This window comes from Trachemys scripta, chromosome 3, assembly GCF_013100865.1.
Source record: "Trachemys scripta elegans isolate TJP31775 chromosome 3, CAS_Tse_1.0, whole genome shotgun sequence".
Taxonomy (NCBI): Eukaryota; Metazoa; Chordata; order Testudines; family Emydidae; genus Trachemys; species Trachemys scripta.
The window spans coordinates 1,559,479-1,574,445 of NC_048300.1; the positions used below are offsets into that span (position 1 = coordinate 1,559,479).

Here is a 14,967-nt window from a genome sequence, read left to right on the forward strand (position 1 = left end):
TTTCTGTGGCCTCAAAACCAGGAGGTGGCTCCCTGGGGTGGGCTCTGGTGCAGGCTCATGCAGGCTGTAGAGCATCGTAACTAGGATAGCTGGTATCCCTGCAGCTAGGACTCTGGTGGAGCACTTGTGTAGTCTAGTGGCCAAGGCCCTGAACCAGGCATCTGGGGACCTGGGTTCTATTCTGGGCTCTGCTGTGTGATATTGTATCTGCAGCTTCCTCTGTGTTGAGACTGCAAACTCCTTGGAGCAGGGAGTGTTTTTCATCCTGCGCTTGTACAGTTCTCACTGCAGCGGGGCCCCGACCGCAGCCCTGGTCACTCGGTGCCATTGTGGTGATAGTGCCGGGGCAGCCATCTTGCTGAAAAGTGAGGCCAGCTGTGAAAGTCTAATGGTGAAGAGTGAGAACAGGTTTCCAGCCTGCTTTACCAATGGCTTAGCAATTCTGGCAAAGAGCACTGATGTTTAAAAAAGGCTGGATTTTTAAATAATAAACACCAGTGGTTTTATTCTGACCACTAGGCCCCTAAAGGGACAGGAACTGGTGTATGGTCTTCTCCACTGGGGTTCTCTCTCACAAGGTGTTTCGCTCCATTCCATGGTGATAAGACTTTACAGACCGGGAGGGACCGGTCTGGTGGGAACACACATTCACAGCTGCTCTTTAGTGCTTCAGAGATCTGTGAGGAAGATCATTTCTCTTTCATGCAGGAGTTGGGTTGATGTGATGTATTATGAGCAAAAAGGGAGCATTAAATAATGGAAATGAGAAATGACTGCAGTGTGAGAAGAGAGCAGAACAGTGAGTAGAGCAAATACCATGTGGGGCTGTCGGGAAAATTGTTGAACTGTGCAAAACTAGTGACTTCTCTTCAGTTTTATGCCAGCGTATGCTATATTGATGAGGACCTTAGAAATCCCTAGAGAATCAAAAAATAACTTTCTGGCTTCATAAAATACCTAAATCTGGCTTTTCTTGCAATCTCCCTCAGTGTTTTCATAACTAAAACTCTCCTGATTTTTCCAGAAATGAAACAGTCATAGCTGGTTTTCCACTGCTGGGATAACAACATTCACCTTTTATTAGCATTACTTGTGTGTGTGGTATGAGGTAGAAGGGGTGGGTGGTATGAAGTGAGAAGGAAGAGGAAATCTAGAGACTCTAGATTCCTTTCCTATTGCTATTGTCCTTCTTTCGACATTTGCCTTGAGTGCAGGGGACAGGACTGGATGACCTCTTGAGCCGAGGTCCCTTCCAGTCCTACACTTCAATGATTCTGTGACTTTTCCTACAAAGCCACATGCTGTAGGAGATTTAAATGGTAGGTGCCATCTGCTGTAGGTCACTGTAAAGTGCCTATTAGTCCTGGAAGAATTGAAGGTCTTTTAAAGGAACTCTGTGTTCTTTAGTAGGACTCACCCTGCAGGGCAGCTGGAATTTCAGGGGCCCAGAATTGTAGTGCACAAGGTACTCCAAAAAGTGAAGCAACAGACAGTCTTCTCTGGCCATCGAACTTCTCCAGCAAGTGAAACCTGAGACAGACAGATCTGCTGGTGTCAAGGGTATGATTAGAACTAAGCCATACTTCAGATAAATATTGTGCACTAAGACTAATTATAATGCCTTTAGGAAACTGTTTGGAATGTATTGAAACATGACAAGCTGCAGTGTTGAATATTTTAGACAGTCACAATTACTCAGTACAACACCATATAATTGTTAGAACAAGACATAGTGGCAGGTTTCTAGACACGAGGTCACCCTTATTAAGCGATTGCTTCTATTAAGAGGCTGTCCCACTCCTCTTTCTGCTCCAACAGAAGATCACCCCCATTAACCAAGTGATTATTTTTTGTCAGTCACACGGGCGATCAACTAAGACAGGTTTGTGCAAACCCTAGTGGCACGTAGTGTCTACAGGTTTCTTGCAATTGGGATGGTTGATACTTAGCTGTCTGAAGTGATCTGAAGTGTGTCTACTTGAGCAATGGTTTTCAGTTATATGTAATTGCTGTGTAGTTTAATTTTTTTTTTTCTCCTCCAAATCTGTATTCATCCAGGAAACAAATAAAATCCCTAGAGGGACTCATGAGTGTGCTCAGAACAACTGCGCTACAGAATGCCTTGACCATAAGATGCACACTAGAATTCTTCCTTTTTTGTTTTGCGCACCAGTTTTGTGGGATCCAACTTCAAGGGTTTACACCTGGCCCTGGTTCAAAGATTTCTGCTGAGATGGGTGAAAGATCTTTGAAATGCAACTTAGAAGAAGGAAACTTAATACGTTATTTCTTTTTATCATGGTAGCACCTGGAGACCACGGTCTCTTTGTGCTAAGCACTGCACAAACATGATAAATCTGAGTAAAATTAACAATATATCCAGTCACATTGTTGTCAATATTAGAGGCTCTGTTGCTCTAGGCACTCTGCAAACACATGGTGAGAGACAGTCTGAAGAACTGACAATCTAAATAGACGGGAAGGAGAGAGGCTGTGAGGGGGGAAACAGCTTATCCCAAATCCCAAGCAGGTCAATGGCAAAGCCAGGCTGGAACCCAGATCACCTGAGCCCCACACCGGTATCTACCTGCTGCACTGCACCATATCCGCTGTAAGTCTGGAACAGAACTGTAGTCATGTCTCCAAGACAACATCCAATGTGCTAAGGCAGACTTAACAATGAGACTCGTCAGGACGCAGAGGGTATGGGCCTGGTATAAGAAAAGGGTAGATGCACATTGAGTCACGGAGACTTGATGCACAGAATTCCCGGAGTAACGCTGTAACACTAACAGCCTTGAGGGTCCGAGACGCTGGGTTCAGTGACGTCCCAGGTAATGCTTTCATACTCAGCACTGCAAGCTTGGGGCCTGTCCAGCAGGACTTCTCTCTTAGAACATAGATAGAGGCACTTGTGTGGGGTTTCCACACTGCCAGGTGGTTTAGGAGCATACTGCCTTTCAATGGGACTTGTGCTCCTAAGTCACTTAGATGCTTGGGAAACCCCACTTTTTTATTTCCAGCTGTCATTTATTCTGTGAATCTTCTCTTTATTTTCGGCCATAGGCCAAGTACCCTTTTGATTTAAGACCACTTAAATTGGTTGGACAGGGCGTTAGCTGTTAACTGACAGAGGTAAGCGCGTCTTAGTAGTCCGGGGCAGGTCGTGTTTGTTTATTCTGGCTATATCTTCACTGCAGAAAGAGGGGTGTGTTTCACAGTGAGCGAGCTCTCTGAGGGTACGGTCCCAGTGGAGACAAGGCTCATGTAGCTAGTTACAATCAGAGGCTCAGTGTAGCTAGTTATGGTCAGCGCTATACCCCCCCCCCACACACACACACACACCTGGGATTGACCTCGACGGGCTACCCAGAGGTAAGAGCTCCCTGTGCCTGGTCTCCACTAGGAACTTGCATTGCGATACCTTGAGTTAGCGATCGCCGTGTAAAACACCCCTATGGATCGCAGTGAAGACGCTGGGTCAGCTGACCCAATAGCTCCAGCAGGGCTTACTCACATAACTCAGAGTCTAATCCCAGGGGGCTGCGACCGTCCAGGCAACCTCACACCCCGAGCGGTTGGGTTGCCACCCTGCACCTGGCAGACGCTCTCTTTTTTGCGATGGGGTGACCACACCTGCACTCAGTATTCAAGGTGTGGGCGTACCGTGGATTTATATAGAGGCAACATGATATTTTCGGTCTTATTATCTATCCCTTTCTTAATGATTCTCAACATTCTGTTCGCTTTTTTTGACTGCCGCTGCACATTGAGTGGATGTTTTCAGAGAACTATCCACAATGACACCAAGATCTTTCTTGAGTGGTGGTAACTAATTTAGACTCCATCATTTTATATGTATAGTTAGGGTTATGTCTTCCAATGTGCATTTCTTTGCATTTATCAACAATGAATTTCATCTGCCATTTTGTTGCCCAGTCACTCAATTTTGAGAGATCCTTCTGTAGCTCTTCACCGTCAGCTTTGCACTTAACTGTCTTGAGTAGTTTTGTATCATCTGCAAATTTTGCCACCACACTGTTTACCGCTTTCCCCAGATCATTTATGAATATGTGGAATAGGACAGGGCCCAGTACAGACCCTGGCGGACACCACTGTTTACTTCCCTCCATTCGGAAAACTGACTCTTCCTACCCTTTTGTTTCCTATCTTTTAACCAGTTAAGAGGGTCGCCAGATCTGCTGCCGCACAAGCAACGCCCATTTTGGACAAATGCTGACTGCAGATACAGCCGGAAAGGAAAGGCATTTCTTCAACATTCTCACCTCTTTCTCCCCACACCCATTCCCACTCAGAGAATTTGGCTGTCCCTTCTTTATAGGTTGCTATTGTACTGAAATGAGACAAGACAGTAAATGCTTCCTTCCCCCACACGGAAACCCGACTACAGGAAAGCACCATTACCACAGACATGTTCTGCCACCACCTAAAATACTATTTCCCTCCTCTGACACAGTAAACATTTCCCGCTGTCCACCTTAGACACACACTTGATGGACTGGACCACAAAGAATGACTTCTTCTTTTTTATTCTTTTAATTGCACTGTGTCCAAAGCTAGGACATCAAGTGTAAATAAGTTGCGCTCTGGGGTTGGATAGGGGGTGGGGGTCCCGGGAGGGGGGAGTCAAGGAACAGGGGGGTTTGGATGGGTTGGGAGTTCTGAGGGGACAGTCAGGGGGTGGGAAGTGGCAGGGGGCTGGGGCCAGGCTGTTTGGGGAGGCACAGCCTTCCCTACCCGGCCCTCCATACAGTTGCACAACTCTGATGTGGCCCTCGGGTCAAAAACTTTGCCCACCCCTGGTCTAGACAGTTACATTTTCATTATGCCCTAATACGGACCAAATTTCCAGTGTACAAAAGGTCACAACTGTTCTGACCTACTTTCACATGGGTTTAAAACAAGACTTGAACCAATCCTTATTAAATGTCGTATTCCATTATTTTTGCCTTTTTGTTGTTTTTATCCACTTATTCCTTTCCTGTGGCTTCCATTATAACTTTAAGCAGGTTGTAAAAATAGGTCATATAAAGGTCATGCTTTTAAAGATATTTCCATTTAACAGGCAGTTTAGCTTTTATTTGATATCAGTTCTATGTTGTCTCTCTTTGCATAACTTTTTGCACAGCTTTCTGGGAATTCTTTAGCATAGCATAATAGATGCTATGGGTTTAGGCCTTTATATGCCAGCACAAGGAAAGAAACCTCCTCGGTGATTCAAGGAAATCTGTCAAGCAAACATTTTTATATCTAAGGGAGAATGAAACCAACACAGAAGCTTATCACCCCATTTCTTTACACCACAGTTATCAGCACTTCAAGCTGTTCACTATGTTCAGAGCACAGCTGCCATCTGAGTTCAGGGCTCTGTCTCTCACATAAGAGATGACAACTGCAGTCACGTGACACTGCATTTTGCCCAGATGCCATGCCTGCTCCTTGCCCTGGGCAAGTCCAGCAAGAGCAGTGAGAAGATATACAGCGAGGCCAAATCATAGGAAAAAGGAATGTCCCCTCCTTGTCATAGTATTGCTGCTGTGTGAACTGGTAAGGGAAACAACATTGGCAGCAGTATTCTTTCGCTGACAAGCCAAGATGAGCTCCTTTACTCTGTGCCTGGATGGCACATGGAGAAGGATAATCTGTACTGTCGCCGGAATATATTGCATCTTGTTTCCTTTGAGTCTCAGTTAGAGCAAAGACAAGCCATTGTTTTAAATTCTTCTAAATCCATTCCCATTTATAACCTCCCCCACATCCTTTCCAGTTACAGCATGTGGAAAGGGCAAACATTGCAGAACATTATAACTTGTTCCAGTTTTCAAGTGTGTTTTGGTCCACATGACCTTGCATTTTTCCTTCCTGCAAATTTTGGATGATGAAATTTTAATCTTGAATGTTTGGTTGAAAAGCAAACTTCTGACATGAAGATTCCCCAGATGCAACATGGAAGTGCTCACGGTGGCTTTGATCCTTCAAATACTTGTGCACAATTGTGTCACTAGGATCAGGGCCTATGGAAATTACACTCATCCAATCAGAGAACAGAAGCACCACCATGTGAGTTATGTGGCCAATCACAACTAATCAACACCACTTTATTATCAAATCTGGAATATCTGAAAACTGACACTTAACTCTGCAATCAGTTCAGACACTAAGGGAAAAAAATCACAAGCTATTTGAATGCTTTTAAGGAAATTGCAATCTGTTCCTGGGCTTTATGTGAGCAGAAAAAGTGGCTGAATTCATTGAACAAATTAATCCATAGGAAATTATTTGCCAAACTCTAATCGCTGTAATTGTAGCCGCGTCAGTCCCAGATATTAGCGAGACAAGTGGCTGAGGGAATATCTTTTACTGGACCATGTTTCATTGGTGAGAGACAAGCTTTTGAGCTCTGTAGGGCCGATGCTTGAAAATTTCACCCTTAATTACAATATCTTTCCTCCATTTAATAAACCTCATTTCTAATACCTGAGCTAGCAAGAAAATACAGCAAAAGAATGTGTTACTTAATGGAACCTCTGAAGTGTGTCCATTGCAATGCCCAGAGGTGAAAGCATGTGCAGTATTTGAAAAACATGGAAGCAATGGGAAGAAAGGAGTACGTGGATCCTATAAGTCAGTAGCAAATTTTGCTGACCTTTTGAAAGTCTAAGTTTGTAAGAAGCATTCAAAAGCAAATACTGTGTGCTTCTAAAAGAAACACATGTTCTGCTGCATTCCAGTGTTTATTTCTGGCATCTATTCAAAAAGGCATTTATAGATCTTTTTTGAAGTAAAGTCTAATCTTGGAATAAATCAGTTTAATGAACCAAACCCAAAACAATTTTTGCATTTTGCATCTAGCAAAACAAAGAATAAAATCACTGTGATTATTTCCTGAAATCTCACACAGACGCAGCTTAATAACATCTGCTGCTTGCTTGGCAAGGAGGAGGGAGGGGGGGAAAAAAAGGCAGCTCATAGCAGAATCTTTTCTGAGAAGTTATGGGCTTAAAAATAAATATCTCCTATTCCTCCAGAACAGTGTTCTGTATCTACAGTGGTGACCTGTAAAATGACGACATGTATCCACAATTACCTGACTGAGATAAATTGTAATCTCCTGTCTGTACAATATTTTGTATTCAATACTGAAGAGAACACCTGCTGTGAGCTGGTAACAAATAGCTAATAAAACATCACCATCATCAAATTCTGTTAATGATACCAGAGTCATTTGCTGCCTTTCGTACAGGAGTTGTTTCAGCTGAACTACTAAGAAACAGTGGCCACAATATACTGAAATTCAACATCCTTATGGGAAGAAAGGTACGGAAAACTACAGGGCGACACTAAATGCTGGAAAGTGGCAGGTCAGTCAAATGAAAATGCATGTCTTAAAAGGCCCTAGACTCAAATGTTGAAATCCTTACATTTTTGGCTTGCAGACTTCCTCAGAATGCCATAACTAAGCTTGTCAGAATTTGATTGTTTTTTACTTCTTTTTTTTTAATCATTCCAACAGATAATATCAATTGCTTATTTTTAAATATTTTATTTAAACTTTCAGATTTGCAGGAAATTATGGGGCAGTCAGACAATTATTCAGTGAGAGAGAAGACGCATTCAAAAAGCTTTACAACCGTTAAAACACAAATTGTCAACATCACGTCAAAGTATACAAAGTTAATCAAATCCTAACGAGTTCTCAAGCAACATTTTTCTTACTTTGCCTATTTGTAAATTTTTGATTATCATCTATGGAAATAGTTTTCCTCGTTTTGTGTGTGGTACAGTGAAATCAGCATTTACCAAGAAAAGCCTAATCCTTCCAAGACTAACCATAAGGGAGAAAAGGCATGCGTTCCTCAGAATGCAAAAGGAAGCAGGAAGTCAGGAAATAAGGTAGGGTAAACAGCAAGGTTCAAGATAATAACTGAGCCAAAGAGGTAGCTGGGGAGTGGCTGTGACCACTTCTTATCATGCTGACCAGCACCATCTGATTGTCCTTCATATGCCTGTTGTCTCTTGTCTTCTCTTTAGTCCTGTCCCAAAGAGTTAACACAGAGATAGGTTGTAATGTTTATACAGTGCCTAGCGCACAGCCCTCTGTATGCTACCGCAATATGAATGATAGTGATAAATAAGCCGTCAGGAGATGGAAAGCCAGCTACAGTGAAGACCACACAAAGGTGCACCCCGCAGCTGGCAGTTTGTAAGAGGGAAATCAGGAGGACTAACATGGAATTTGAAGAGCAAATAGACAAAAGATACACTTCAACCATTTTTAATTGGTTCATGTATCAGAAGCAGGAAGCCTGTGAGATCCACCAGGAGGTACGGGGGCTGGGGAAAGGAATTAAAGAAGAAGACGACCTTTCAGAGAAGCTAAATGATTTCTTTGCATATCGTCAGAGACCGTTGGGGAGATACCAACCCTGAGCGTATCCTTTTCCTGGGTAATAGAGATGAGACAGTTAATGATTGAAGTGTCAGAAGAAGAGGTACTGGAAAAAATTGCTACAGTGAGGAACAGCGAGTCACTGGGACTGATGGTACTTCCACAAGCTTTGAAGGAAGTTCAAGATGAATGCACTGAGCTCTCATTAGCTATGGTGCTGCAGTACTGGGCAGTAGCACATGTGCTTATTTTTTAGAACTGTGATGGTATGATCCTGGGGGTTACAGAGCAGTCCGCCTTCTAGCGAACAAGTTAATTGGGTAAAAGGACAATTTAAATCCGTATTCTAGAACACCCAGATCGCAGACACCATTCAGCACAGCTCTTGTAGACAAACCATGTAAACCAGGTGAGAGTAAAATGCTGTTGTGGATTGGAAACTGTTTAGAAGCAAAAATAAAACAAACAAACCAACCCAACCCAGAGTAGGAGGAACTAGTCAAATTTTTCATCCTGGCAACAAGTGAACAGTCGGTTGCCTCAGGGTTTGGTAGCAGAGCTGCTGTTTAATATTTGTTTATAATCTTGAAATGGGCGCTGCTGAATTGTTTTGAGGTGGGGGGGAAAAACGCTCTTCCATGATCCCTCGGGAGATTGACGCTAGCAAACTCCAGTTTGGCTGGCTTTGGTGATCACCTTGAGCCTTTTGGCCCCGTGTAAGGGGCAGCTTAGAATGGAGAGTGATTGCAATGAGACGCAGGAGACAGGACAGTGAGGTAGAGTGGCAATTCTGTAAGCAGCTGGCGTTTCATGGAGCTAGATGCATTGTGAAGTCAGCCATTGCCTAGTGCCAAGCCAATGCTGAGCCAACGAATTGATCAGAATTCAGAGTGGGTGTGAAGGAACCAAGTTTAAAAAAAAAAAAAAAAAAAAAAAAAAAAAAGCAAAATCACCCTAACCAATCCAACAGTTCTTTTGTAGTAGCGAAGGGAGAAAGATGTCAGACGCTCCTCACTGAAACCAGCAAGACCTTCACTGTCTGTGGAAGTTTTAACTTTTTATTGCTAACTGCTCCGGTTTAATTGACTACGCTAATTAGTGCAGAGACCTGCTGGACAAACTGCAATTGAGCTAACAGGGTAGAGCTAGTGGTGGGAGTGGCTAGCCCTCCGGAGTCCAATCCCACCCAGGCTGGAGTTCATTTTAAATCCAATTGATTTACATCACTAGTCAGGAAGACTTGATTTAATCATAATTTCTACATCAAAGTGCATTCTTGTTGGTGGTTAAAACCTTAATACATGTTCTTCACAACTCAGAGATTAGATGTCGATTTCATTTTTAGAAGGTACATGCTATATACTTTTTTAAGTGATTTATTTTGAAAACGTTCCAGGTGAGTTTTACAGCTATATCAGAAAATGAATGGCTGTTTGGTTATTTCATTTACCAAAGGTAATTGAAGCAGATATTTATGAAGTCATTGGGAGGTGAACTATCTCCAGTTCAACAGGTTAATCATTAATATTTGGAGGATTTTCTTGCCATGCTGTATTAGGAGGAGAACATCACCAGACAGATATTTAAATTGTTCTATTTAACTAAAACAACAACGTTATGTATTCTGGATTTTTTTTCTTCAACAGCAAACATAATATTTTAACAAAACAAGCATATGAATTTTGAATAACAAAATTCAAAGTTTTTTTTAAAATCAGGTTTGTTTTTGTTAAAATTGTTAACTAAATAGTTAATTAAAATATATATATTTTATTTGACTGTGTCAAGCAGGTCAACATGAGAATTAGTCCAAAGGAAGAAAATATTCTTTCTACACCAGCAGAAGAAGCTGTTAAAAGTGAGATTATCATTTCAACAGTCTCTGAATCCAAGGGTGAATGGTTCACCCTTAGCTCTGAAGTTTATTACAGTTGGCATTATGGAGGGATGACTGCTGGATGTCCATGTCATAGCCAACTCCTCTTCTTCAGCAGTTGAGGTTTGACCCTGGTACCGAATACTGAGAATATTTGCAAGAAAATGAGCTGGAGATAGTGCTTGTCCCATTCATTTTTCTAATGCTTGTAATTTAACTCTGTCATTCCAAATTGAGAAATCGTTTGGGACCTGAAAAAGCAGGAAGGCTTGTTTTTCTTTTCCAGATTATGAACAAACAGGAAAACGAAGGTGAAGACGACCGAGTTAGCTGCAGAAGCCAATATTTTAAGTTTCTCATGTTGACCAGGCTGACACAGTCCTCTTGTTGCTCATCCACCGCCCACCTCTCTTCAAAGGGCAGGAGAAACAAAAGGAGCCTACAGCAAGCCGGAACTCCTTTCACAGCTCGCTTCTCCCATTAGCAGCTCCAGGATCTGCTGTCCTGACGCCAGGGTCGGGCTGGGCTGGTACTGCTGTTGGGCTGGGCCACCTGAATCCATTGAATCCAGGTTACCGGGGGATTGATCGGTCATGCCCCGGGGGCGGTTTCACTGCAGAGAGGAAGTAGCATTGAAAAGGATGGATCTCTGACAGGCTGGTTCCTTCCGTGGACTTGCTTGGCCAGCTGTGGATGGTTTGCAATAGACCAGCATCTGCTGGCCACGGTGGGGCCCTGAGATCCACAGGCAGGAATTGCTGCCTGACGCCCAAGGGGCTCACTGGTAACTGTGAAGCTCCAGTAGCTTCACACACGTGGAAGAAATTTTTTAAGGGTTTTTAAAATTCATCCTTCACAAGAGGATATAAAACTCGTGCATGAAAGCCAAAGCTTCTGTAGAGTAGTACAACGTACTCCTGTGAAACAAGTCCTGTCCTTTGGCCTGAGAGAGCTTGTCTTCGGAGCCGTCTTTGAGAAAGGTCCCGTATTTAACACTTTATTCCCACATCTACAATAACGTCTAACTAAAAAGAAAGAAGAATGGCATCCCCTAGCGATTAGGCTTTCAGCTAGATTGCAATTAAATGCACCATGCAGAGATCACAGTAGGAGTTTCTGTTAAAGGCCTGATCCTGATCTCCTGACTCATGCAAAGCTCCCTTGGGTGTCAAGGGGAGATTTGCTGGAGTGCCGAACAAAGAATTGGGCCCTCACTCCCTTTTCTCTTCTGCTTGTTTAAGCCTGTCCTCAGGATCAAAGAGCAGGCTCTTGGTTTGTGCAAATGTGCATCTCCCCAGCCTCATTACTTTTTAACTTGCTGCTTCCCCAGTTGACTTGTTTACTAGAATTTCCTTTTTATAAATTCCTTTCATCCCGAACTCCCAGAGCACTTTTCTCAGATTAATTCATTACGAGGCACGAGAACCCATGCCAAGCCTGCTACCAGGCCCTGTTTGAGGGCAAAGGCTGCCCCCAGCAGCCCATGAGGAGGGGCCCAGGGAGAATACCCATCCCTGGCTGCAGTCAGAGGAGGCGGCGGACCTGGCCGCACCGCCAGCCTGGGCCATTGTGTGGCGGGCCGGAGGGCAATGCAGACTAACCAGGAGCTCTCACTAGGTTTATTCTCTGCTGCACTTTACACACCACCTCATCTGGGGGCTGGGCCGTGCTGTAGTACAGGGCAGAGGTAGCTACGGGAGGCTGGGCACAGAGAGACCTTGTGTCTTCCTCAACATCCTCATCGCTCCGCCAGGGCGTAACTGCTCCTGCCTTTAGTGGGGCATGGAACTAGCCTCCCTCATCTTCCATAAACTCGCCTCCCTTCCCCGGGTCCCGGCTGTGCGGGAGCCAGGAGGGGAGAGCCACGCCTCCTGCTACTGTGTGTGCCTTGCTCCCAGGGAGGAGGTGTCGGGGCCACGGCCCCTTCTCCCTGTCCTGGGGCTGCGATGGTGGCTAGACGTCCTCAGGGCCGTTATTCCCTCCCACCCCACTGGGGTGACTGCATAAGGTGAGTCACCAGCTAGCCCTATAGGAAGGATTGGAAAAGGAACCTCTTAGTTACTATGTGCTCATAACCCAGCTGCATGTTAAATTCATGGGAAATTTCCCAAACCTGATTATTGAATTCATCCAAAATGCTACTTGAATTCATCCAAATTCACCTAGAAAGGAGACTCCTTTAAAGAACGCACCAAACCTTGCATTTTTCGCAACCTGTCAGCCAGCCACTAAAAGGTGTGCATTAGTTTTGCTCTCTCTGTCTGCTGCTGTCTCCATGGAATGGTCTAAAGCAGAATTGGAATGAGTATCAGTGCACTTCCAATGCATCTATTAATTTGTGTCATTATTTACTGGCCAATTTATATCCAACGTGAGTGCTTCTCATAAGAGCCAAGAAATGTAAACTTGCCTGCAGCCTGGAGAAAACAGCTGGAAATGACTGCAGCAATTCTCAGCATCAGGATTCCCCTGCTCAGGCCCTGAACTAACTATACACTGGGTTTTGTACCTAGTTTGAAAGGACTGAAGCACTGGGCACATCTGCAATAGTTTTAACTGAATCTCTTGCCCATTTTTAGACTAGCGAGTGACTTCATTGTTTGTTACTTCATGACTATGTTTTCAACAATACACATCTGGATCCTGGAGTAGATTGGAATCTGGTTGGGAATGTAAACAAAGTGCTTTCTAAAGAGATTTTAGTGGTAAAAATCATTGGAATGAAGACTCCATATTCCTGATGGTCTACAGGAGGCGAGTGCTTTCTATTGCTAGAATTTCACGAAATGATCTGCCAGCATTTAAAGGCACGGCACATCTGAGATGTGCTAATGTGATGACACTGCGTAGGCTCAATTAAAGCTAGAAATTACAGGCCTAATTTTCAGTGGCTTTCCTCAATTGCACTTGCAAATTTTGCAGGTGCTATTAAGAAAATTTCCTGATCATTTGGACCTTCACATACTATGTGAATAGCTACACGATGGTAATTTAATCCCTTCTAGGTTCTGCAGCAGCAGAATTAAACACTCTGGTCTTGATTTAGCCATTGACCTGCACCATGTGTTTTCATGTGCACCTGTGCAAAGGGCGTGTAAATTATGACCATTCTGAATGACCTATATTCAGAGAGTGGCAGTGGTTTAACTAAACAGATTCAAAACTGATCTGCTGAAACCCCAGTGCAAACCCCTACCAGAGCCACAATTAAACCAGTTTAACCTTGAGACCGAATTATGCAAACCCAATGTTAAGGGAGCTAGTTTTAGTGCATCTGTGTTAGGGGTTAGCACAAGTTTACATAGATTGATTGAATCAATGTAGTTCAACCAGTGCAACTTTATTATTGGAGACCAACCCTTAGCAGCATTTTATGCTCACTTTGCTCTGCAGTAAATGATGGCACAGTGCAACAGCGATTCTGGCACAGCGTAGATCTTGGCTCTATATAGTAAATACACACTGAGAACTACATTAAAAGAAGGTTATTTAGGTTGCAAAGTCAAGCACTCAAAAGTGAGGCAACGACAGAAGTAGGGAAGCCTGAGCAACCTTCATTCTTCCCCCTGTGCAGATGCATTCTGATACAGGTTTTGATTGCAATAACATATATTACTTGTTCCCACAGAAAAAAACAATATTTCTTATGGAGGAAATTTCTTTTTTTCCCTGCTAACAGCGTATTACATTTGAATATTGTGCGATGTGAATTCCCGCCGAGGTGTTGAAATGAGAAATGTTGACAACCACAAAGTGGCTGCATAGTACTCTGCATGACACTTCACTAGAGGTTGGTGCTCTTGGTAATTTTCTTAGGGAAGCAAGAAATGTTCGGTAAGGATTTGCAATGTGTAAACATACACAATACCTGCTATTATGATGATGACAGAGAATGGCCTAATTATAAAGTAGGGATTTTGCTATTTGCGTTCTCTAGAAGAGATTCTGCAGAAGGATCAAGACAAGACCCTGTATTTGCAACATTTCGACAGAGTATCAAAGGACTAAAACTTAATGTTCAGTGAGTAAGTGGTATATAATTAGCCAATGTTCTTAATTACCAAATATCTAAATACAAGACATATTAGTATCTAGGGCTGTGAATGTGTGGCCAATTGTCAAATTTCCTCTTACATCAGGAGACTAGAAAAGGGAAATATGCTTCAGGTCTCAATACACAACACAAAAATCTGTGTTTATGCCTGTGATGGGTATTCATTCCACACAAGGCAGAGCAGGTTAAATTAGGTTAATTAACCTGACAGGCTGCATCTGGGGAGAACCAGGGATTGAAAGGCTGATGGAGGATGGAGCCAGGAAGTTGGTAGCAGAAAGGAACCGCAGGGGCAGGAGTCTGCGATCACTCGCTGGGAGGAGGGAGTTTGGGCTGGTAAACCCAGAGAAGAGGGAGTCAGAAGATGTAGGAAGGAATTCCAGGAAAACAGCAACAGGGTCTAGGAGACCAAGTCCCTGGACTGGGACCCGGAGTAGTGGGCAGGCCGGGGTTCCCCTACCAGCCACTGGGGAAGTGGCACATACTGGGCAGCGAAGTGGAAGCCTGCCTGGGCCAATCGTCTGATAGGACTTCGCTGCCCTGGCAGAGGAGGACTCTAGTGACCTGGCTGGCGGGCCAAGCCACAGAGAGAGCACCCTGAGTCGGGGGGGGGGGGGGGGGGGGGGG

The 14,967-nt window shown here is 43.8% G+C and overlaps 1 protein-coding gene across 2 annotated transcripts in view; it reads left to right on the top strand.

The window, feature by feature from the left end:
- The window catches only part of MRPS5 (mitochondrial ribosomal protein S5), a 199,949-nt gene that overhangs the window by 46,872 nt on the left and 138,110 nt on the right, over nucleotides 1-14,967 (top strand). Inside the window, exon 1 of one of the 2 annotated variants that reach the window (XM_034763906.1) lies at nucleotides 667-799. The exons of the other annotated variant lie outside the window; for it this stretch is intronic. Coding sequence (XP_034619797.1) covers nucleotides 757-799 — 43 coding nt within the window. The 5' untranslated portion in view covers nucleotides 667-756. Of the gene's footprint in view, nucleotides 1-666; nucleotides 800-14,967 lie in introns of those variants that run through there. 2 annotated transcript variants of the gene reach the window in all.